The sequence below is a fragment of the Coregonus lavaretus genome, assembly GCF_964263955.1.
Source record: "Coregonus lavaretus genome assembly, chromosome: 3".
Taxonomy (NCBI): Eukaryota; Metazoa; Chordata; class Actinopteri; order Salmoniformes; family Salmonidae; genus Coregonus; species Coregonus lavaretus.
This window is the reverse complement of record NC_139990.1, coordinates 21,744,264-21,767,696: the sequence shown is the minus strand read 5'-3', so window position 1 is coordinate 21,767,696 and position 23,433 is coordinate 21,744,264. Positions and strand designations below refer to the sequence as shown.

Here is a 23,433-nt window from a genome sequence, read left to right as displayed (position 1 = left end):
ATAGTACACAACACAGAACATCCATATTAAGGGTTAGTGGCCCAAGCCCGCAAACAGGAATGTTCCAAGGTTTCATGGTTTATATTTTCATTTGTTGCGCTACTAGTACTGCCTGTTGATGTTAAGGAGGCAGCTGCAGTAGCTGGATGATATTAACATCTTCGGTTTTTATTTCATTAAATTTATTTTATTTCTTCTGGGTGCTTACGTCACCTACTAACACCCTGGTACTAAACTCAGCAAAAAAAGAAAAGTCCCCTTTTCAGGACCCTGTCTTTCAAAGATAATTCGTAAAAATCCAAATAACTTCACAGATCTTTATTGTAAAGGATTTAAACACTGTTTCCCAAGCTTGTTCAATGAACCATAAACAATTAATGAACATGCACCTGTGGAACGGTCGTTAAGACACTAACAGCTTACAGACGGTAGGCAATTAAGGTCACAGTTATGAAAACTTAGGACACTAAAGAGGCCTTTCTACTGACTCTGAAAAACACCAAAAGAAAGATGCCCAGCGTCCCTGCTCATCTGCGTGAACGTGCCTTAGACATGGTGCAAGGAGGCATGGAGGACTGCAGATGTGGCCAGGGCAATAAATTGCAGTGTCCGTACTGTGAGACACCTAAGACAGCACTACAGGGAGACAGGACGGACAGCTGATCGTCCTCGCAGTGGCAGACCACGTGTAACAACACCTGCACAGGATCGGTACATCCGATCACCACACCTGCGGGACAGGTACAGGATGGCGAGAACAACTGCCCGAGTTACACCAGGAACGCACAATCCCTCCATCAGTGCTCAGACTGTCCGCAATAGGCTGAGAGTGGCTGGACTGAGGGCTTGTAGGCCTGTTGTAAGGCAGGTCCTCACCAGACATCACCGGCAACAACGTCGCCTATGGGCACAAACCCACCATCGCTGGACCAGACAGGACTGGCAAAAAGTGCTCTTCACTGACGAGTCGCAGTTTTGTCTCACCAGTGGTGATGGTCGGATTCGCGTTTATCATCGAAGAAATTACAGTGGGGAAAAAAAGTATTTAGTCAGCCACCAATTGTGCAAGTTCTCCCACTTAAAAAGATCAGAGAGGCCTGTAATTTTCATCATAGGTACATGTCAACTATGACAGACAAAATGAGAAGAAAAAAAACTCAGAAAATCACATTGTAGGATTTTTTATGAATTTATTTGCAAATTATGGTGGAAAATAAGTATTTGGTCACCTACAAACAAGCAAGATTTCTGGCTCTCACAGACCTGTAACAACTTATTTTTAAGAGGTTCCTCAGTCCTCCACTCGTTACCTGTATTAATGGCACCTGTTTGAACTTGTTATCAGTATAAAAGACACCTGTCCACAACCTCAAACAGTCACACTCCAAACTCCACTATGGCCAAGACCAAAGAGCTGTCAAAGGACACCAGAAACAAAATTGTAGACCTGCACCAGGCTGGGAAGACTGAATATGCAATAGGTAAGCAGCTTGGTTTGAAGAAATCATCTGTGGGAGCAATTATTAGGAAATGGAAGACATACAAGACCACTGATAATCTCCCTCGATCTGGGGCTCCACGCAAGATCTCACCCCGTGGGGTCAAAATGATCACAAGAACGGTGAGCAAAAATCCCAGAACCACACGGGGGGACCTAGTGAATGACCTGCAGAGAGCTGGGACCAAAGTAACAAAGCCTACCATCAGTAACACACTACGCCGCCAGGGACTCAAATCCTGCAGTGCCAGACGTGTCACCCTGCTTAAGCCAGTACATGTCCAGGCCCGTCTGAAGTTTGCTAGAGTGCAATTGGATGATCCAGAAGAGGATTGGGAGAATGTCAGATGAAACCAAAATATAACTTTTTGGTAAAAACTCAACTTGTCGTGTTTGGAGGACAAAGAATGCTGAGTTGCATCCAAAGAACACCATACCTACTGTGAAGCATGGGGGTGGAAACATCATGCTTTGGGGCTGTTTTTCTGCAAAGGGACCACGACGACTGATCCGTGTAAAGGAAAGAATGAATGGGGCCATGTATCGTGAGATTTTGAGTGAAAACCTCCTTCCATCAGCAAGGGCATTGAAGATGAAACGTGGCTGGGTCTTTCAGCATGACAATGATCCCAAACACACCGCCCGGGCAACGAAGGAGTGGCTTCGTAAGAAGCATTTCAAGGTCCTGGAGTGGCCTAGCCAGTCTCCAGATCTCAACCCCATAGAAAATCTTTGGAGGGAGTTGAAAGTCTGTGTTGCCCAGCGACAGCCCCAAAACATCACTGCTCTAGAGGAGATCTGCATGGAGGAATGGGCCAAAATACCAGCAACAGTGTGTGAAAACCTTGTGAAGACTTACAGAAAACGTTTGACCTGTGTCATTGCCAACAAAGGGTATATAACAAAGTATTGAGAAACTTTTGTTATTGACCAAATACTTATTTTCCACCAAAATATGCAAATAAATTCATAAAAAATCCTACAATGTGATTTTCTGGAAAAAAAATTCTCATTTTGTCTGTCATAGTTGACGTGTACCTATGATGAAAATTACAGGCCTCTCTCATCTTTTTAAGTGGGAGAACTTGCACAATTGGCGGCTGACTAAATACTTTTTTTCCCCCACTGTAGCGTTACACCGAGGCCTGTACTATGGAGCGGGATCGATTTGGAGGTGGAGGATCCGTCATGGTCTGGGGCGGTGTGTCACAGCATCATCGGACTGAGCCTGTTGTCATTGAAGGCAATCTCAATGCTGTGCGTTACAGGGAAGACATCCTCCTCCCTCATGTGGTAGCCTTCCTGCAGGCTCATCCTGACATGACCCTCCAGCATGACAATGCCACCAGCCATACTGCTCGTTCTGTGCGTGATTTTCTGCCAGACAGGAATGTCAGTGTTCTGCCATGGCCAGCGAAGAGCCCGGATCTCAATCCCATTGAGCACTTCTGGGACCTGTTGGATCGGAGGGTGAGGGCTAGGGCCATTCCCCCCAGAAATGTCCGGGAACTTGCAGGTGCCTTGGTGGAAGTGTGGGGTAACATCTCACAGCAAGAACTGGCAAATCTGGTGCAGTCCATGAGGAGGAGATGCAATGCAGTACTTAATGCAGCTGGTGGCCACACCAGATACTGACTGTTACTTTTGATTTTAACCCCCCCTTTGTTCAGGGACACATTATTCAATTTATGTTAGTCACGTCTGTGGAACTTGTTCAGTTTATGTATCAGTTGTTGAATCTTGTTATGTTCATACAAATATTTACACACGTTAAGTTTGCTGAAAATAAACGCAGTTGACAGTGAGGACGTTTCTTTTTTTGCTGAGTTTACCTGTAGCTACCATTCTCCTCAGTCCGAGAAAACAGAGAGAAAGGTATGTGTCACAGATTACTCCTGTGTAGGAGTCCACAACATTAAATAAATAAAGCATCCCAAGGTTAATGCTATAGGTATTGTTATAAGGGAGTGTGGGACTATTGAAACATGTAACTTTCAGAGTTTCATCGTTGTTATTGATATAGTTTTACAGAGTGCTAAAAGATATTGTGGTTGCTAGCTAGCATGTCTTTCTGTGATGCCGATGGTTAGCTGAGCTGCCGACGTATGCTAGTGTTGCATTATGGGAGATGTAGTTTTAGCTCTAAGGTATGAATTGGATGAAGGCGATTTTATGTTGTAGCTGGTTTGCATTAATGTTTTTGTACATGAGTTGTTGTATTTTAATACTGTCAACGCTGAAAACACCTAGTAACACCAACTGTATTGGAGATGAGAGACAGGATATGGGTTTTATTTTCTTCAAGCTCCTCTATAGAACAACTTGTCAGATGGTGCATTGGAGACTGATGTATTCCTGTCCTGATAATACCATTGCAGGTATGGTTCTATAGTCTAAGAATTATTATTATACAGTCTTTGTATTGAAGATTGCTTATTTTATTCTATACATTATGGCTTTGTGTATAAATGAGATTGTGTGAGTCTGAGAAAACACAGAGAGAAAGAACAACTTGTCAGATGGTGCATTGAAGACTAATGTATTCCTGTCCTGTCTTTTCATAATACCATTGCAGATCTACATAGAAGCCCAAAAAGACAGCAGTGGTGTCGCTCTTCATTTCTTGGTTCTTCTGTGGTACATATAAAAGACCGCTACACAAACTAATAGCGAAATCACAGACACTGTTAGCTAAATGTTAACGAGCGAAAAACAAACATAACTAATTGCAAAGACAGGCAAATCCAGCTCATAGTTATACAAGCATAGCTAGTACAGTGAGGGAAAAAAGTATTTGATCCCCTGCTGATTTTGTATGTTTGCCCACTGACAAAGAAATGATCAGCCTATAATTGTAATGGTAGGTTTATTTGAACAGTGAGAGACTGAATAAAAATTTAAAAAATCCAGAAAAATGCATGTCAAAAATGTCCTTTCCAACTCATGTCTTCAGTGAAAGTTCTAGACTACTTTACATGCCAGCTGCAGACTGGTAATGCTACGGTCTAGTGAGTTTCTTCTTCTTGTGTAGAGATTGAGAGTTTGAGTTTCTCACCATTTCAAACATGTGGACAAACGTCTCACGTTTCCTGGTCTTAGAGTGTCAACCATTTGCAACGGGAGCTCGCGCTTCACGTCGGCTGGTCTTTCTGGTCTAACCATTTTAAGCCGTGTAACCACAGCTCCACACTTCACCAAGGCTTTTATCCTCTGGTAAAAAAGGGGGCGTTCCATCACGCCGACACAATGTCTGTGCTCACTTGGGCATGGTTACTGACTGGGCAAAAGTTTATATAAAACAATTCTCATTAGAAGAATAAAATCACATTGCTATCTTCACAAAAGTACTCATACTTAAATCATATATATATTTTATACAACATTTAAATGTAAACTTGATAACTAGAATGTGTACACTTTCAGAGTTATTTATTTATACCATCCTTAATGACATCACAAACTAATAAACAATATGACATGATTATTCTTTAGGTCCCCACTGACCATTCCAAACATTTGGAGGTCAGGAATAATGTTACAAAGTCCAGTCAGTCTTCCCATACTAGAGACCAAAAGGCGTCCTTTTCTGCAAACTATTTATGACCGTCTGTTAAGTCATAAAACCGTCCCAACTCCCCCCTACTCCTCTGCTGTGGGAGAGAGGGGGGGTCTGGCAATCTGTCAGCCATCAGGAGAGAGTCATGACACTATGGACTCACCAGCTTTTGCTTTCTCCCATTGTGCTATTTACAAACACGTGACTGGCTCAACTGTTCTAGGGAACTAAGATAAGCTTCATAATGTGAAATAATGTGACAGGTGAAATTAACACAATCAGTTTTTATCTCCTAACGTATTGCACAAGTTGACTGCAGGTATTAACTTAAAGTAGCTACAAATATTCAAATGTAAGGAAATACTTGACAGTATTAAAAAACCATCCCGTGGCATTTTCCAAATGCCCCAGTATACACGGAATAACTCCCAAGCCTATTATAGACCAATATAAGAAATTGAAAAAAATGCTACTAAAAAGGAAAGAAAAAATCTAACATAAGTTATAGTTTCCCTGTGAAACATACCAAGAATCAAAAGAAGGAAATTAGGTCATCAAAAAAAGGGGGGGACGGTTTTATTTGAGTGGTGAAAAGAATTTAGCAACAGTCAGGTGACTGTCACAAGACAACGAGTAACAGCCTGTGTCAGCATGAAAGGAAAGTGCTGCTTACACATCTCTGCATTTGACACACTGACACCAGACCTCAGAAAGTGACTTATTCCACTGTTGTTACAGCCTGAATTCAAAATTGATTAAATTGTTGTTGTTTTTCTCCTCACCCATCTACCCACAATACCCAATCACTTTTTTTTACGTTTGCACATTTATTGAAAATGAAATCTCATTTACATAAGTATTTACACCCAGAGTCAATACTTTATAGAAGCACCTTTTGCAGTGATTACAGCTTTGAGTCGTCTTGGGTACGTCTGCAGTGAACAGCAATCTTCAAGTCTTTCCACAGATTTTCAATGGGATTCAAGTCTGGACTTTGGCTGGGCCACTCAAGGCCTTTCACATTCTTGTTCTAAAGCCATTCCAGAACTGCTTTGGCTGTATGCTTGGGGTCATTGTCCTGTTGGAATGTACAGTGGGGAAAAAAAGTATTTAGTCAGCCACCAATTGTGCAAGTTCTCCCACTTAAAAAGATGAGAGAGGCTTGTAATTTTCATCATAGGTACACGTCAACTATGACAGACAAAATGAGGAAAAAAAATCCAGAAAATCACATTGTAGGATTTTTTATGAATTTATTTGCAAATTATGGTGGAAAATAAGTATTTGGTCAATAACAAAAGTTTCTCAATACTTTGTTATATACCCTTTGTTGGCAATGACACAGATCAAACGTTTTCTGTAAGTCTTCACAAGGTTTTCACACACTGTTGCTGGTATTTTGGCCCATTCCTCCATGCAGATCTCCTCTAGAGCAGTGATGTTTTGGGGCTGTCGCTGGGCAACATGGACTTTCAGCTCCTTCCAAAGATTTTCTATGGGGTTGAGATCTGGAGACTGGCTAGGCCACTCCAGGACCTTGAAATGCTTCTTACGAAGCCACTCCGTTGCCCGGGCGGTGTGTTTGGGATCATTGTCATGCTGAAAGACCCAGCCACGTTTCATCTTCAATGCCCTTGCTGATGGAAGGAGGTTTTCACTCAAAATCTCACGATACATGGCCCCATTCATTCTTTCCTTTACACGGATCAGTCGTCGTGGTCCCTTTGCAGAAAAACAGCCCCAAAGCATGATGTTTCTACCCCCATGCTTCACAGTAGGTATGGTGTTCTTTGGATGCAACTCAGCATTCTTTGTCCTCCAAACACGACGAGTTGAGTTTTTACCATAAAGTTATATTTTGGTTTCATCTGACCATATGACATTCTCCCAATCCTCTTCTGGATGATCCAAATGCACTCTAGCAGACGGGCCTGGACATGTACTGGCTTAAGCAGGGGGACACGTCTTGCACTGCAGGATTTGAGTCCCTGGCGGCGTAGTGTGTTACTGATGGTAGGCTTTGTTACTTTGGTCCCAGCTCTCTGCAGGTCATTCACTAGGTCCCCCCGTGTGGTTCTGAGTTTTTTGCTCACCGTTCTTGTGATCATTTTGACCCCACGGGGTGAGATCTTGCGTGGAGCCCCAGATCGAGGGAGATTATCAGTGGTCTTGTATGTCTTCCATTTCCTAATAATTGCTCCCACAGTTGATTTCTTCAAACCAAGCTGCTTACCTATTGCAGATTCAGTCTTCCCAGCCTGGTGCAGGTCTACAATTTTGTTTCTGGTGTCCTTTGACAGCTCTTTGGTCTTGGCCATAGTGGAGTTTGGAGTGTGACTGTTTGAGGTTGTGGACAGGTGTCTTTTATACTGATAACAAGTTCAAACAGGTGCCATTAATACAGGTAACGAGTGGAGGACAGAGGAGCCTAAGTTACAGGTCTGTGAGAGCCAGAAATCTTGCTTGTTTGTAGGTGACCAAATACTTATTTTCCACCATAATTTGCAAATAAATTCATAAAAAATCCTACAATGTGATTTTCTGGAGAAAAAAAAATCTCAATTTGTCTGTCATAGTTGACGTGTACCTATGATGAAAATTACAGGCCTCTCTCATCTTTTTAAGTGGGAGAACTTGCACAATTGGTGGCTGACTAAATACTTTTTTCCCCCACTGTAAATCTTCGCCCCAGTCTAAAGTTGTTTGCACTCTGAAGCAGGTTCTCATCAAGGCTTTGCCTGTATTTTGCTCCATTCATTGTTCCCTCTATTCTTACCAGTCTCCCAGTCCCTCCCTAGTCCTTGCCGGTGACAAGCATCCCCATAGAATGATGCTGCCACCACCATGCTTCACGATAGGGATGTTGTTAGACGGGTGATGAGCTGTGCCTGGTTTTCTCCAGCCATAACGCTTTGCATTCAGGCCAAAGAGTTTAATGTTTGTCTTATCAGACCACAAACTTTTGCCTTATGATCTCAGTCCTTCACGTGCCTTTTTGAAAACTTCAGGCATGCTGTCGTGTGCCTTTTTCTCAGGAGTGGCTTCTGTCTGGCCACTCTCCCATAAAGCTCAGATTGGTGAAGTGTTGCAGAGACTATTGTCCTTCTGGCAGATTATCCCATCTCAGCCAAGGAACTATGTCATTCTGTCAGAGTGGTCATTGGGTTCTTGGTCACCTCCCTGACCAAGGTCCTTCTTGACCAGTTGCTCTGTTTGGTCGGACGGCCAGCTCTAGGCAGAGTCTGGGTAGTTCCATATTTTTTTGCATTTCCAATGATAGAGACCACTGTGCTCTTGGAAACGTCCAACACTCTAGAAGTTGTTTTATAACCTTCCTCAGATAAATGCCTCATCACAACTCTATCTCGGAGATATACAGACAGTTCGTTGGACTTCATGGTATAGTTTCTGCTCTGACATGCACTGTCAACTGTGGGACCTTATTCAAACAGGTGTGTTTCTTTCTAAATCATGTCCAAACAATTTAATTGGCCACAGGTGGACTCCAATGAAGTTGTACAACATCTCAAGAATGATCAAAAGGAAATTGGATGGACCTGAACTCAATTTGGAGTGTCATAGCAAAGGGGTGTGTATACTTACAGTACCCGTCAAAAGTTTGGACACACCTACTCATACAAGGGTTTTTCTTAATTTTTACTATTTTCAACATTGTAGAATAATAGTGAACACATTAAAACTATGAAATAACATATATGGAATCATGTAGTAACCAAAAAAGGTGTTAAACAAATCAAAATATATTTTATATTTCAGATTCTTCAAATAGCCACCCTTTGCCTTGATGACAGCTTTGCACACTCTTGCCATTCCCTCAACCAGCTTCACCTGGAATGGTTTTCCAACAGTGTTGAAGGAGTTCCCACATATACTGAGCACTTGTTGGCTGCTTTTCCTTCACCCTGCTCTCCGACTCATCCCAAACCATCTCAATTGGGTTGAGGTCGGGGGATTGTGGAGGCCAGGTCATCTGATGCAGCACTCCATCACTCTCCTTCTTGGTAAAATAGCCCTTACACAGCCTGGAGGTGTGTTGGAACATTGTCCTGTTGAAAAACAAATGATAGTCCCACTAAGCCCAAACCAGATGGGATAGCGTATCGCTGCAGAATGCTGTGGTAGCCATGCTGGTTAAGTGTGCCTTGAATTCTAAATAAATCACAGACAGCACCCCAACACCATAACACCTCCTCCTCCATACTTTACGGTGGGAACAAAACATGCGGAGATCACCCGTTCAACCACACAGCGGTTGGAACCAAAAATCTCAAATTTGGACTCCAGACCAAAGGACACGTTTCCACCGGTCTAATGTCCATTGCTCGTGTTTCTTGGCCAAAGCAGGTTTCTTCTTCTTATGTGTCCATTAGTAGTGGTTTCTTTGCAGCAATGTGACCATGAAGGCCTGATTCACACAGTTGATGTTGAGATGTGCCTGTGACTTGAACTCTGAAGCATTTATTTGGGCTGCAATTTCTGAGGCTGGTAACTCTAATGAACTTATCCTCTGCAGCAGAGGTAACTCTGGGTCTTCCATTCCTGTGGTGGTCCTCATGAGAGCCCGTTTCATAATAGCGCTTGATGGTTTTTGCAACTGCACTTGAAGAAGCCTTCAAAGTTCTTGAAATGTTCCGTATTGACCGGACCTTCATGTCTTAAAGTAATGATGGACTGTTGTTTCCCTTTGCTTATTTGAGCTGTTCTTGTAATAATATGGACTTTGTCTTTTACCAAATAGAGCCATCTTCTGTATACCACCCCTACCTTGTCACAACACAACTGATTGGCTCATACGCAGAAAGGAAAGGTGAAGAAAGGTGATTGCTGGACCATTGAGAAAAGTTCCTTATCAAACACTAATTTCATCCAATCATTATAAACCCATTTGAATGCAAGTGACCCTGAACACAGCCTAGACTGCCACCCATGTAACCTGTAGTTTGGAGTCTTTAGGTTAATTGGTGCGGACATGCTAACCGAGATACAGTGCATTCGGAAAGTATTCAGACCCATTGACTTTTTACCACGTTGTTACATTACAGCCTTATTCTAAAATGGATTAAATTATTTTTCCCTCAATCTACATACAATGCCCCATAATAACAAAGCAAAAACAGGTTTAGAAATGTTTGCTAATTTATTAAAAATAAAAAACAGAAATACCTTATTTACATAAGCATTCAGACCCATTGCTATGAGACTCGAAATTGAGCTATGGTGCCGCCTGTTTCCATTGATCGTCCTTGAGATGTTTCTACAATTTGATTGGAGTCCACCTGTGGTAAATTCAATTGATTGGACATGATTTGGAAAAGTACACACCTGTCTATAGGTCCCACAGTTGAAAGTGCATGTCAGAGCAAAAACCAAGGCATGAGGACGAAGGAATTGTCCTTAGAGCTCCGAGACAGGATTGTGTCGAGGCACAGATCTGGGGAAGGGTGCCAAAAAATGTCTGCAGCATTGAAGGTCTCCAAGAACACAGTGGCCTCAATCATTCTTAAATGGAAGAAGTTTGGAACCACCAAGACTCTTCCTAGAGCTGGCCGCCCGGCCAAAACTGAGTAATCGGGGGAAAAGGGTCTCTGGAGAGACCTGAAAATAGCTGTGTAGTGACGCTCCCCATCCAACCTGACAGAGCTTGAGAGGATCTGCAGAGAAGAATGGGAGAAACTCCCCAAATACAGGTGTGCCAAGGCTGTAATCGCTGCCAAAGGTGCCTCAACAAAGTACTGAGTAAAGTGTCTGAATACTTAAGTAAATGTAATATTTCAGTTTTTTTATTTGTAATATTTGCAAACATTTCTAAAAACCTGTTTTTGCATTCTCATTATGGGGTATTGTGTGTAGATTGATGAGAGAAAAAAAATTCATCAATTTTAGAATAAACTGTAACGGAACAAAATGTGGAAAAAGTCAAGGGGTTTGAATACTTTTCCGAATGCACTGTATGCCCTGGACTATTGGCTATGTCTAAAGGGCTTAAAACCAACATACCACATTGTCGTTTATGGGCAAGCCATTCTTTTATAGCTCCTTACACCTTTCATATAGTGTGTAGACTAGCAGCGAAATGGTTAAAGGAGTGCCACATACAACTGCAGTCTGCTAGCAGATTTGATTTTTGATTCAGTAGTCATGCATGATACCATGTAGGAATGGTTTTAGATCAAAAGGAATAAGACAAAAACAATGCCATAAGCCTATATTTCACAAGTCAAGAACCAACAGAAATCGTGAAACCTATAAGCAATGTTCCCTCTATTTCTTTTCCACAAACTTGAACGTTGTGAAAATTCTGTGCAACTTTCAGCGTGTTTACTGTGAACACTGAGGCTGTACCCGCTTTAAGTTACAGTTATAACAGCGGCCATGTAGGCTACTGTGGCTATTTGATCATGTAGGCCTATCAGGGTGGCCTACCATTAAAAACTATGGAGAAAAAGCAACCACTCCCCCATTGCTAACTATAAATTAGCTATAAAATGGGCTAATAACGCTACATGCAGTTCTTGCTTTGATCTCAAAACAACGACCACTCATGCTGTAAACACAGTCCAGTTCAAAGTGAATGGCACAGATCCATATATGGTAATGGTCTATTTGCATATAGGGATACTGCAGCTCTGATTGGTTATGGCGCACTGTTCTGTGTAGAGTATGGGCCTGAGTTGTGCCTGTCAACCCAATACTTTAATGCTCTCTGTCTACAAGAAAATCTCTTGCATAGTTCATTTTGTTTGGGTATGTTGCATTGAAAGTGGCTAATATTGCGTTGATTAGAACACAATTCGCACAGTAGAGGGAAATGTTGATAGCGTTAACTAAAGGGGAAAACTAGAAAGTTAAGTGAAGTTTAATTTTGTGCTTCTCTGAGCGGGCTGATATTTCTTCTGCGCAGCAGTCCCAGGGGTGCATCGTGCTTGAATATTGCCTTTAAGGTAGTAGGCTACACTGTTGATACAAGGAGTAAGAAGCAACCTAAATTGCACAAGCCAATGCAAATCATAAACATACTTCCCCCAAAAGGAGAACAACACTGAAACATCAAAGTCCACAACTCAATGTTGGCATGGATTTTTATCTTTCAGCATTGTTCTCTTTTAGGTGCTTTGGAATAGCTACTCTCACCGTCTTTCTCCACCAGCGTGAAGGGCTCCGTGTCCCAGCCGTCGTCGATGGCAGCTGGCTGGACATCCAGGTGGCCGTAGATGCACACAGTCTTCTTGCCCGGGTCGGAGCCCAAGTGCCCCAGGACGATGGGTGGCAAGGGGATCTCCTCTCCGGACGGAAGCTGAGGGGGAAAAGAAAAGGTCTCATTCTCAATGGTCTAAAAATACATATTTACATTTGAGTCATTTAGCAGACGCTCTTATCCAGTGCGACTTACAGTTAGTGAGTGCATAAATTTTTTCATACTGGCCCCCCGTGGGAATCGAACCCACAACCCTGGCATTGCAAGCGCCATGCTCTACCAACTGAGCTACACGGGACCTTGCACACCATTGCACTGACGTGAAATAACAGCCTCCACTCTGATGGAAAGGCATTCCACTAGATGTTGGAACATTTCTGTGGGGACTTGCTTCCATTCAGCAACAAGAGCCTTAGTGAGGTCAGGCACTGATGTTGGGTGACTAGGCCTGGCTCGCAGTCAGCGTTCCAATTCATCCCAAAGGTGTTTGATGGGGTTGAGGTCAGGGCTTTGTGCAGGCCAGTCAAGTTCTTCCACACCGATCGACAAACCATTTCTGTATGGAACTCACTTTGTGCACAGGGGCATTGTCATGCTGAAACAGGAAAGGACCTTCCCAAAACTGTTGCCACAAAGTTGGAAGCACAGAATCGTCTAGAATGTCATTGTATGCTGTAGCGTTAAGATTTTCCTTCACTGGAACCAAGGGGCCTAGCCCGAACCATGAAAAACAGCCCCAGTACATTATTTTGTGAATGCCAAGCAGAGTGCAGAAGAAATATCTGCCCACGGAGAGAAGCACAAGCTTGAACTTCACTCAACTTTCTAGAGTTTTCCCTGTTAGTTAACACTATCAATGTTTCTGAATCAACGCAATATTAGCCACTTTCAATGCAACATACCGAAACAAAGCAAAGTATTCAAGAGATTTTGTTATAGGCAGAACGCATAGGAGTAGGATTCTATTGTGCACAACTGAGCCTGTAGTCTACACAGACCGGTGCGACATAGCCAATCAGAGCTGCAGTCGGTCTATATGCAAATAGACTATTGCAACATACAGTGCCTTCGGAAAGTATTCAGACCCCTTGACTTTTTCCACTTGTTACGTTACAGCCTTATTCTAAAATGGATTTTTTTTAAATATATTCCTCAGCAATCTACACACAATACCCCATAATGACAAATTGAACAGGTTTTTAGAAATTTTAGCAAATGTATAATATTTAAAAAACAAAAACATTTACATAAGTATTCAGACCCTTTGCTATGAGACTCAAAATTGAGCTCAGGTGCAGCCTGTTTCCATTGATCATCCTTGAGATGTTTCTACAACTTGATTGGAGTCCACCTGTGGTAAATTCAATTGATTGGACATGATTTGGAAAGGCACCTAAAGACTCTCAGACCATGAGAAACAAGATTCTCTGGTCTGATGAAACCAAGATTCAACACTTTGGCCTGAATGCCAAGTGTCACGTCTGGAGGAAACCTGGCACGGTGGTGAAGCATGGTGGTGACATCATCATGCTGTGGGGATGTTTTTCAGCGGCAGGGACTGGGAGACTAGTCAGGATCGAGGCAAAGATGAACGGAGCAAAGTACAGAGAGATCCTTGATGAAAACCTGCTCCAGAGCGCTCAGGACCTCAGACTGGGGCGAACATTCACCTTCCAACAGGACTACAACCCTAAGCATACAGTCAAGACAACGCAGGAGAGGCATCGGGAAAAGTCTCTGTCCTTGAGTGGCCCAGCCAGAGCCCGGACTTGTACCCGATCGAACATCTCTGGAGAGACCTGAAAACAGCTGTGCAGCAACGCTCCCCATCCAACCTGACAGAGCTTGAGAGGATATGCATAGAAAAATGGGAGAAACTCCCCAAATACAGGTGTGCCAACCTTGTAGCGTCAAACCCAAGAAGACTCTAGGCTGTAATTGCTGCCAAAGGTGCTTCAACAAAGTACTAAGTAAAGGGTCTGAATACTTATGTAAATGTGTTATTTCTGGTTTCATTTTTAATAAATTAGCAAACATTTCTAAAAACCTGTTTTTCCTTTGACATTATGGTATTGTGTGTAGATTGAGGGGGGTAAAAACAATTTAATCAATTTTAGAATAAGGCTGTAACCTAACAATAAGTGGAAAAAGTCAAGGGGGTCTAATTACTTTCTGAAGGCACTGTGTGGATCTGTGCCATTTACCTTGAACTGGACTGTGTTTACAGCTGTGGTCGTGAGTAGATGTGCTTGTTTTGAGAACAAAGCAAGAGCTGCAAGTAGCCACATGTGCACATTTTGTTCATATCCTTTGCCAGTTAGTGAGTTATTAGCCCAGTTATAGATCATTTGTAGTCAGCAATAGGGGAGTGATTACTTCCTACAAGAGCACAAAACCTGTACATTTCTAGACAGCTTTGAAAAGTGAGTCAGATAAAAAACGTTTCTTTGTCTTAAAGGGGCAGTGTTGTATTTTGAGACAGGCTTGAATAAGCCAAGTAGCCAATAGGCAGAGGGTAGCATAATTTGTCTGATTCTCTGTAATAAATGGTATGGGAATAATAATATGGTTTCTTGCATCAAACAACATTTTCAGTCATGAACAGGTTAATGTCAAGCCTTGCATGTTTTATTTTTCAACAGTCTCATGGAATGTAGGCCTACATTGAACACCACACAATGGCTGCTACTGTTGACTGAATGATAGAACAGCTATTTTCATGTTAAAATGTTATGGGATGCATTTTCGCCATTGTTTTTGATGGTAGGCCACTCTGGTAGGCCTACATTATGATCAAATAGCCACAGTAGTCTACTTGGCCACTTAAAAACTGTAAATTAAAGCGGGTACAGCCTCAGTGTTAACAGTAAACGCGCACTGGAAGTTGTACAGAATTTTCAATGTTCAACTTTGCGCACAGCAGACCTGAAATTTGCTCAGTGACAAAATGTTTGAGGGAACATTGGTTGGCACTACGCATTCAGGCAGGTAGCGTTCTCTTGGCATCCGCCAAACCCAGATTTGTCTGTCGGACTGCCTGATGGTGAACCGTGATTCGTCACTCCAGAGAATGTGTTTCTACTGCTCCGGAGTCCAATGGAGGCGAGCTTTACACCTCTCCAGCCGACGCTTGGCATTGCGCATGGTGATCTTAGGCTTGTGTGCGGCTGCTCGGCCATGGAAACCCATTTCATGAAGCTCCCGACAAATAGTTATTGTGCTGACGTGCCTTCCAGAGGCAGTTTGGAACTCGGTAGTAAGTGTTTCAACCGAGAACAGACAATTTTTACGCGATACTTGCTTTAGCACTCGGCAGTCCCATTCTGTGAGCTTGTGTGGCATACCACTTCGTAGCTGAGCCGTTGTTGCTCCTAGACTATTCAACTTCACAATAACAGCACTTACAGTTGACCGGGGCAGCTCTAGCAGGGCAGAAATGTGACGAACTGACTTGTTGGAAAGGTGGCATCCTATGACGGTGCCACGTTAAAAGTCACTGAGCTCTTCAGTAAGGCCATTCTACTGCCAATGTTTGTCTATGGAGATTGCATGGCTGTGTACTCAATTTTGCACACCTCTGAGCAACGGGTGAGGCAGAAATCAAATCAAATTTTATTGGCCACATGCGCCGAATACAACAGGTGCAGACATTACTGTGAAATGCTTACTTACAGCCCTTAACCAACAGTGCATTTATTTTTAATTAAAAAAGTAGAATAAAACAAAAAAGTGTTGACAAGAGCAGAAGTAAAATAAAATAACAGTAGGGAGGCTATATATACAGGGGGGTACCGGTGCAGAGTCAATGTGCGGGGGCACCGGCTAGTTGAGGTAGTTGAAGTAATATGTACATGTGGGTAGAGTTAGTGACTATGCATAAATAATTAACAGAGTAGCAGCAGCGTAAAAAGATGCGGTGGGGGGGGGGGGGGGGCAGTGCAAATAGTAGCCATGGTAGCCATGATTAGCTGTTTAGGAGTCTTATGGCTTGGGGGTAGAAGCTGTTGAGAAGTCTTTTGGACCTAGACTTGGCACTCCGGTACCGCTTGCCGTGCGGTAGCAGAGAGAACAGTCTATGACTAGGGTGACTGGAGTCTTTGACAATTTTGAGGGCCTTCCTCTGACACCGCCTGGTATAGAGGTCCTGGATGGCAGGAAGCTTGGCCCCAGTGATGTACTGAGCCGTACGCACTACCCTCTGTAGTGCCTTACGGTCGGAGGCCAAGCAGTTGCCATACCAGGCGGTGATGCAACCAGTCAGGATGCTCTCGATGGTGCAGCTGTATAATTTTTTGAGGATCTGAGGACCCATGCCAAATCTTTTCAGTCTCCTGAGGGGGAATAGGCTTTGTCGTGCCCTCTTCACGACTGTCTTGGTGTGTTTGGACCATGATAGATTGTTGGTGATGTGGACACCAAGGAACTTGAAGCTCTCAACCTGTTCCACTACAGCCCTGTCGATGAGAATGGGGGCGTGCTCAGTCCTCTTTTTTTTCCTGTAGTCCACAATAATCTCCTTTGTCTTGGTCATGTTGAGGGAGAGGTTGTTATCCTGGCACCACATGGCCAGGTCTCTGACCTCCTCCCTATAAGCTGTCTCATCGTTGTCGGTGATCAGGCCTACCACTGTTGTGTCGTCTGCAAACTTAATGATGGTGTTGGAGTCGTGCCTGGCCATGCAGTCATGGGTGAACAGGGAGTACAGGAGGGGACTGAGCACGCACCCCTGAGGGGCCCCCGTGTTGAGGATCAGTGTGGCAGATGTGGTTACCTACCCTTACCACCTGGGGGCGGCCAGTCAGGAAGTCCAGGATCCAGTTGCAGAGGGAGGTGTTTAGTCCCAGGATCCTTAGCTTAGTGATGAGCTTTGAGGGCACTATGGTGTTGAATGCTGAGCTGTAGTCAATGAATAGCATTCTCACATAGGTGTTCCTCTTGTCCAGGTGGGAAAGGGCAGTGTGGAGTGCAATTGAAATAGCCGAATCTATTAATTTGAAGGGGTGTCCACATACTTTTTGTATATATAGTGTACATCTTCCTGCTCATAGTTAATGTTACCTAAAGGGTATACATTCAGAGCTGTGTTTATAGCCATGTTTCAAGATGCATTCATTGGTAGTGGCTATGTTTTACAAACAGAATGTTGATTCCGGCACACAATTCATACCCCGTCCATAACATATGACAAATTACCCCATTACTGACTTGAGAACAAGAAGAATAATTCAAAGAAGGGCACCTATTGGTCGATGAGTAAAAAATGTAAAGCAGACATGAAATATCCCTTTGAGCATGGTGAAGTTATCAATTACACTTTTGATGGTGTATCAATACACCCAGTCACTACAAAGATACAGGCGTCCTTCCTAACTCAGTTGCCAGAGAGGAAGGAAACTGCTCAGGGATTTCACCATGAGGCCGATGGTGATTTTAAAACAGTTACATAGTTTAATGGCTGTGATATGAGAGAACTGAGGATGGATCAACAGCATTGTAGTTACTCCACAAAACTAACCTAAATGACAGAGTGAAAAAGAAGGAAGCCTGTACAGAATAAAAATATTCCAAAACATGCATCCTGTTTGCAATAAGGCACTAAAGTAAAACTGCAAGAAATGTGGCAAAGAAATTAACTTTATGTCCTGAATACAAAGCGTTATGTTTGGGGCAAATCCAACACAACACCACTCTTCATATTTTCAAGCATGGTGGTGGCTGCATCATGTTATGGGTATGCTTGTCATCGGCATGGACTAGGGATTTTTTTTTAGGATAAAAACAAGCGGAAGAGAGCTAAGCACAAGCAAAATCCTAGAGGAAAACCTGTTTCAGTCTGCTTTCCAACAGACACTGGAAGACAAATTAACCTTTCAGCAGGACAATAACCTAAAACACAAGGCCAAATATACACTGGAGTTGCTTACCAAGACGACATTGAATTTTCCTGAGTGGCCTTGTTACAGTTTTGACGTAAATCGGCTTGAAAATCTATGGCAAGACTTGAAAAGGACTGTCTAGCAATGATCAACAACCAACTTGACAGAGCTTGAAGAATAAAATTTAAAAAAAATAAAATAATAAAAATAATAATAATGTGCAAATACTGTACAATCCAGGTGTGCAAAGCTCTTAGAGACTTACCCAGAAAGACTCACAGCTGTAATCACTGCCAAAGGTGATTATAACATGTATTGACTAAGGGGTGTGAGCTATTTCTGTATTTCATTTTCAATACACTCGCTAACATTTCTAAAAACATACTTGGTCATTATGGTGTATTGTATGTCGATGGGTGTAAAAAATATATATATATCAATTTTGAATTCAGGCTTTAACATAACATGTGGAATAAGTCAAGGGTATTAATACTTTCTGAAGGCACACAGTGCTAAATCCTACCTTTTGTTTGCCAATGTCCACCATCTCCACAGTTCCCCCCAGCTTCTCAATGTCCTTGGCTGCCATCTCCATCATCTTCTTGATCTCCCCGCGCTTCTCTGGCCAGGCAGACACACTCTGCACAGCCACCCATTGGGCAAGACGCTAGAGAGAGAGAGAGAGAGAGAGAGAGAGAGAGAGAGAGAGAGAGAGAGAGAGAGAGAGAGAGAGAGAGAGAGAGAGAGAGAGAGAGAGAGAGAGAGAGAGAGAGAGAGAGAGAGAGAGAGAGAGAGAGAGAGAGAGAGAGAGAGAGAGAGAGAGAGAGAGAGAGAGAGAGAGAGAGAGAGAGAGAGAGAGAGAGAGAGATTAATATTAGGCATAATTCTGATTGTTTCTTAAATGTAGGGTATTTTATTTAGAATTGTTAAACATTGTTGCTTTGGCAACAAGTATTTTTGTCATGACAATAAAAAGGCATTTTCAATATTGACAGAGGCTTTGAAGGCAATTTCATAAATTCATATGCACGCAGTTCATGTTTGTGGCAATAATCAAGGAACACTTTCAGATTACATTTATAGGACACATTCAAATCAGTACATCTTTAGGGTTGTTTTATATTGGGATATTATTTATGATTTATCGTTTCGTTTTGACAATATCACGATATTATTTTTGCGCTAGTTGGCTGTACCTGCACATTAACGCCAGTATTTTTCCTTCATAGCTTGTTCTCCATCATCTTCTTAAATAAGGAGTCCATTTGTTTTCAGCACTTTTATTTCTATGACTGATCAAATAATCTTGTCCCTCTGCAGCAGACATATGGTGACCAATATGCTTGGAACATCGAATCGCGATAGATATAGAATCGTGAGAATTGCAATACATATCATATCGGCACCTAAGTATAGTAATAATATTGTATCGTGAGGTCCCTGGCAATTCCCAGCCCTATACTTGTTCTTGAAGTTAATAGGAAAACCCACAAGCACATTACTTTGTTCTTGTGGCAAGGAAGTGAAGTCTTAGGCACTAAACCAAATCCAAATACCCTACAGTGGTGTGGTGTCCTATCTTATATACTGGTGTTGTTTTTGCTACCACATCAGTTCTTACTACTCTCGTGATCTAAAGGGGTTGGAGAAGTGAAAGCAATAACCTTCTTATCAAGTCCTTCTGAATCTGAAGTTTAAGAAATTAAAGAATTTAATATAATTTGGGATTCACATGGAAAGTAATGTTTTGGTTAAAATATTAATATGGCTAGCCTCAAATGCATTAATCAACTCATTCAAGTCGCAGATAGTAAAACATGACTAAATGCATTGTCATATTTCTAGTAATGAGAAAAAACTACCTCAATGTACAGCTCCTGGTGTTCGTCCACATATTTAAAAAGTTCTGGAAGATGAGCCATCTTTGGCTGAAGAGTTTGCTGGAACCTAAGAGCTGTTGGGACAGACAAACAGCCTACTTTGGACTACGAACTGACAGGGGAGCAATGAACATGCCTTAACAATCTCTTGTAACATTTTATCGACCATTAGCTCCTCCCAAACTGCTGACTGTGACACTACAAGTAGTTGTGTGACCGCATGGCATTACCTCAGAAACCCCCAACATTGCAAATAACAAAGTACTCGTAGCTATGAGAGTTTTTTTGGTGGCAACATTGTTGAAACCTTTTTGGATCAGATTCTAAACCTAGGGATATGATGGTCTGCAAACAAACAGAGGCAAGTCACCCTCAGCTAGCTACATAACTAACGTTAGCTATCTACAGCTAAATGAGTTAGTACTGTATGTAGCACTATGCTTTCAGGATAACAAAAAAATGAAATAATGCACCAATAAAGCTAGCTAGCTACAAAACACAATAACCCAATTTAGCTAGCTACATTAGGTATTCAGCTAGCTAACCACAACAACAGCTAGCAAACACTGTCAAGTTTAGCTTACTGTTTAACAAGTCAGTAGAGCAAGCTAAATGAGCTCCGAAATCTATTGTGAAATATGACTACAACTGTGTTGCAAAGACATTTCAGAAAATGACAGTCACTACCATCGCGTACTTTTGCTTACTCACTCACTGCAGACAAAGACAGTGGTACAGCGCTTCTTCCTCTCAGGCGTGTCATTGTTGAGGGGATTCGATTAATCTGTCCCGGGCGCCCATGTAGGCGTGTTTGCACAGTGTGAAAGCGATTGAATTTGCTTTGGAACCGGGATGCCTCCCGGGCGTGAGCCAGCCATGTGCCCCGTTCAAAGCCCACGGCTCAAAACAAAAATGACGTAATTAACCACGAGGAGTAATGGGTAGAATTATGTTTTTTCACATGCAAAAGAGATTGCTATTGATAAAACACACATTTTATGGAAAAGATATGTATGTTTCTGGACAAAGCACCATGCTGCCTTGTAGACATCATGACCGAGCTGCGCTGATTACTGTTTAATTTGAGAAAGGCACTCCTCCCTCACCGCTTTTGCCCGTTCACGTCTCGGGCCATAAAGCGATACCAAGCGGCTCCGCATAATCGAATTCGCTTATTAGTCCAAAAAGTTGCAAACTAAAACTACAGTTTCTATTGGACAAATTCTGGTAAGTCCCTCCCCGTTTCGTTCCGTTTAAGAAACGTTTTGCAACATAATTGGCGTAATGAATAGGCCCCAGGTCTATCTCTTCTAGATTTCCACAACACGTGAGATTGGCCGTGTTCGAGAGCATCAAACCCATAATTTATCACCCTGTGGACTCCCGAGTGGAGCAGTGGTCTATGGCACTGCATCTCAGTGCTAGTGGCGTCACTACATTGACATTTTCGTCATTTAGCAGACGCTCTTATCCAGAGAGACTTACAAATTGGTGCATTCACCTTATGATAGCCAGTGGGACAACCACTTTACAATATATCAAAAATGTTTTTATTTATTTTTATTAATTTTTTGTGGGGTGGGGTAGGGGGAGGGTAGAAGGATTACTTTGATCCTATCCCAGGTATTCCTTAAAGAGGTGGGGTTTCAAGTGTCTCCGGAAGGTGGTGAGTGACTCCGCTGTCCTGGCGTCGTGAGTGAGCTTGTTCCACCATTGGGGTGCCAGAGCAGCGAACAGTTTTGACTGGGCTGAGCGGGAACTGTGCTTCCGCAGAGGTAGGGGGGCCAGCAGGCCAGAGGTGGATGAACGCAATGCCCTCGTTTGGGTGTAGGGACTGATCAGAGCCTGAAGGTACGGAGGTGCCGTTCCCCTCACAGCTCCGTAGGCAAGCACCATGGTCTTGTAGCAGATGCGGGCTTCAACTGGAAGCCAGTGGAGTGTGTGGAGGAGCGGGGTGACATGAGAGAACTTGGGAAGGTTGAACACCAGACGGGCTGCAGCATTCTGGATGAGTTGTAGGGGTTTAATGGCACAGGCAGGGAGCCCAGCCAACAGCGAGTTGCAGTAATCCAGACGGGAGATGACAAGTGCCTGGATTAGGACCTGTGCCGCTTCCTGTGTAAGGTAGGGTCGTACTGCGAATGTTGTAGAGCATGAACCTACAGGATCGGGTCACCGCTTTGATATTAGCGGAGAACGACAGGGTGTTGTCCAGGGTCACGCCAAGGTTCTTTGCACTCTGGGAGGAGGACACAACGGAGTTGTCAACCGTGATGGCGAGATCATGGAGCGGACAGTCCTTCCCCGGGAGGAAGAGCAGCTCCGTCTTGCTGAGGTTCAGCTTGAGGTGGTGATCCGTCATCCACACTGATATGTCTGCCAGACATGCAGAGATGCGATTCACCACCTGGTTATCAGAAGGGGGAAAGGAGAAGATTAATTGTGTGTCGTCTGCGTAGCAACTCGGAGAGGGTGGAGAGGAGGATCTGATGGTTCACAGTATCAAAGGCAGCAGATAGGTCTAGAAGGACGAGAGCAGAGGAGAGAGAGTTAGCTTTAGCAGTGCGGAGAGCCTCCGTGACACAGAGAAGAGCAGTCTCAGTTGAATGACCAGTCTTGAAAGACCCTGGTTGACCAGTCTTGAAAGACCAGTCTACAGACCTTGGTTCGATTCCAAGCTTTATCACAATCCGGCTGTGATTGGGAATCCCATAAGGATTTGTCATGGTTAAATTGTGACTGATTAACAAATAATAATCATTATTTATGATGTCCAGGATAGGCTGTCATTGTAAGTAAGACTGACTTCCCTAGCAATGTCGAACAAGCCCATTCTCTTCTCTTCCAGTCGGCACAGGACCCAGCCATCTCACAACCAATCAGTTTCTTAGCTCTGTGTGTATTTGGTGATTGACATGCATATAGAGCCATACAGGGTCAGCAGGAGGGATCAGCCAATGAAGTGGCATGCACTTATGGAAATCACAAATATCATGGACAGTGCATTCGGAAAGTTTTCAGACCCCTTGACTTTTCCCACATTTTGTTGCGTTACAGCCTTATTTTAAAATTGATAAAATTATTATTTTTCTCATCAATCTACACACAATACCCCATAATGACAAAGCAAAAACAGGTTTTTAGAAATGTTTGCAAATGTATTAAAAATAAAAAACAGAAATACCTTATTTACATAGGTATTCAGACCCTTTGCTATGAGACTCGAAATTGAGCTCAGGTACATCCTGTTTCCATTGATCATCCTTGAGCTGTTTCTACAACTTGATTGGAGTCCACCTGCGGTAAATTCAATTGATTGGACATGATTTGGAAAGGAACACACCTGTCTATATAAGGTCTCACAGTTGACAGTGCATGTCAGAGCAAAAACCAAGCCACGAGGTCGA

General features: G+C 42.9%; 1 protein-coding gene across 4 annotated transcripts in view; it reads right to left on the bottom strand.

The window, feature by feature from the left end:
- Positions 1 to 20,794, bottom strand: part of LOC311113163 (cytosolic non-specific dipeptidase-like) — a 31,449-nt gene extending 10,655 nt beyond the window's left edge. Inside the window, exons 1-4 of one of the 4 annotated variants that reach the window (XM_084156340.1) lie at positions 20,724 to 20,794; positions 20,009 to 20,100; positions 18,670 to 18,813; positions 12,207 to 12,369 (exon numbers count right to left, since the gene is read on the bottom strand). In XM_084156340.1, coding sequence (XP_084012466.1) covers positions 12,207 to 12,369; positions 18,670 to 18,813; positions 20,009 to 20,068 — 367 coding nt within the window. In that variant the 5' untranslated portion in view covers positions 20,069 to 20,100; positions 20,724 to 20,794. Of the gene's footprint in view, positions 1 to 12,206; positions 12,370 to 18,669; positions 18,814 to 20,008; positions 20,164 to 20,610 lie in introns of those variants that run through there. The other 3 variants (XM_084156343.1, XM_084156342.1, XM_084156341.1) reach the window with 3 other exon arrangements.
- Positions 20,795 to 23,433: the final 2,639 nt, after the last annotated feature.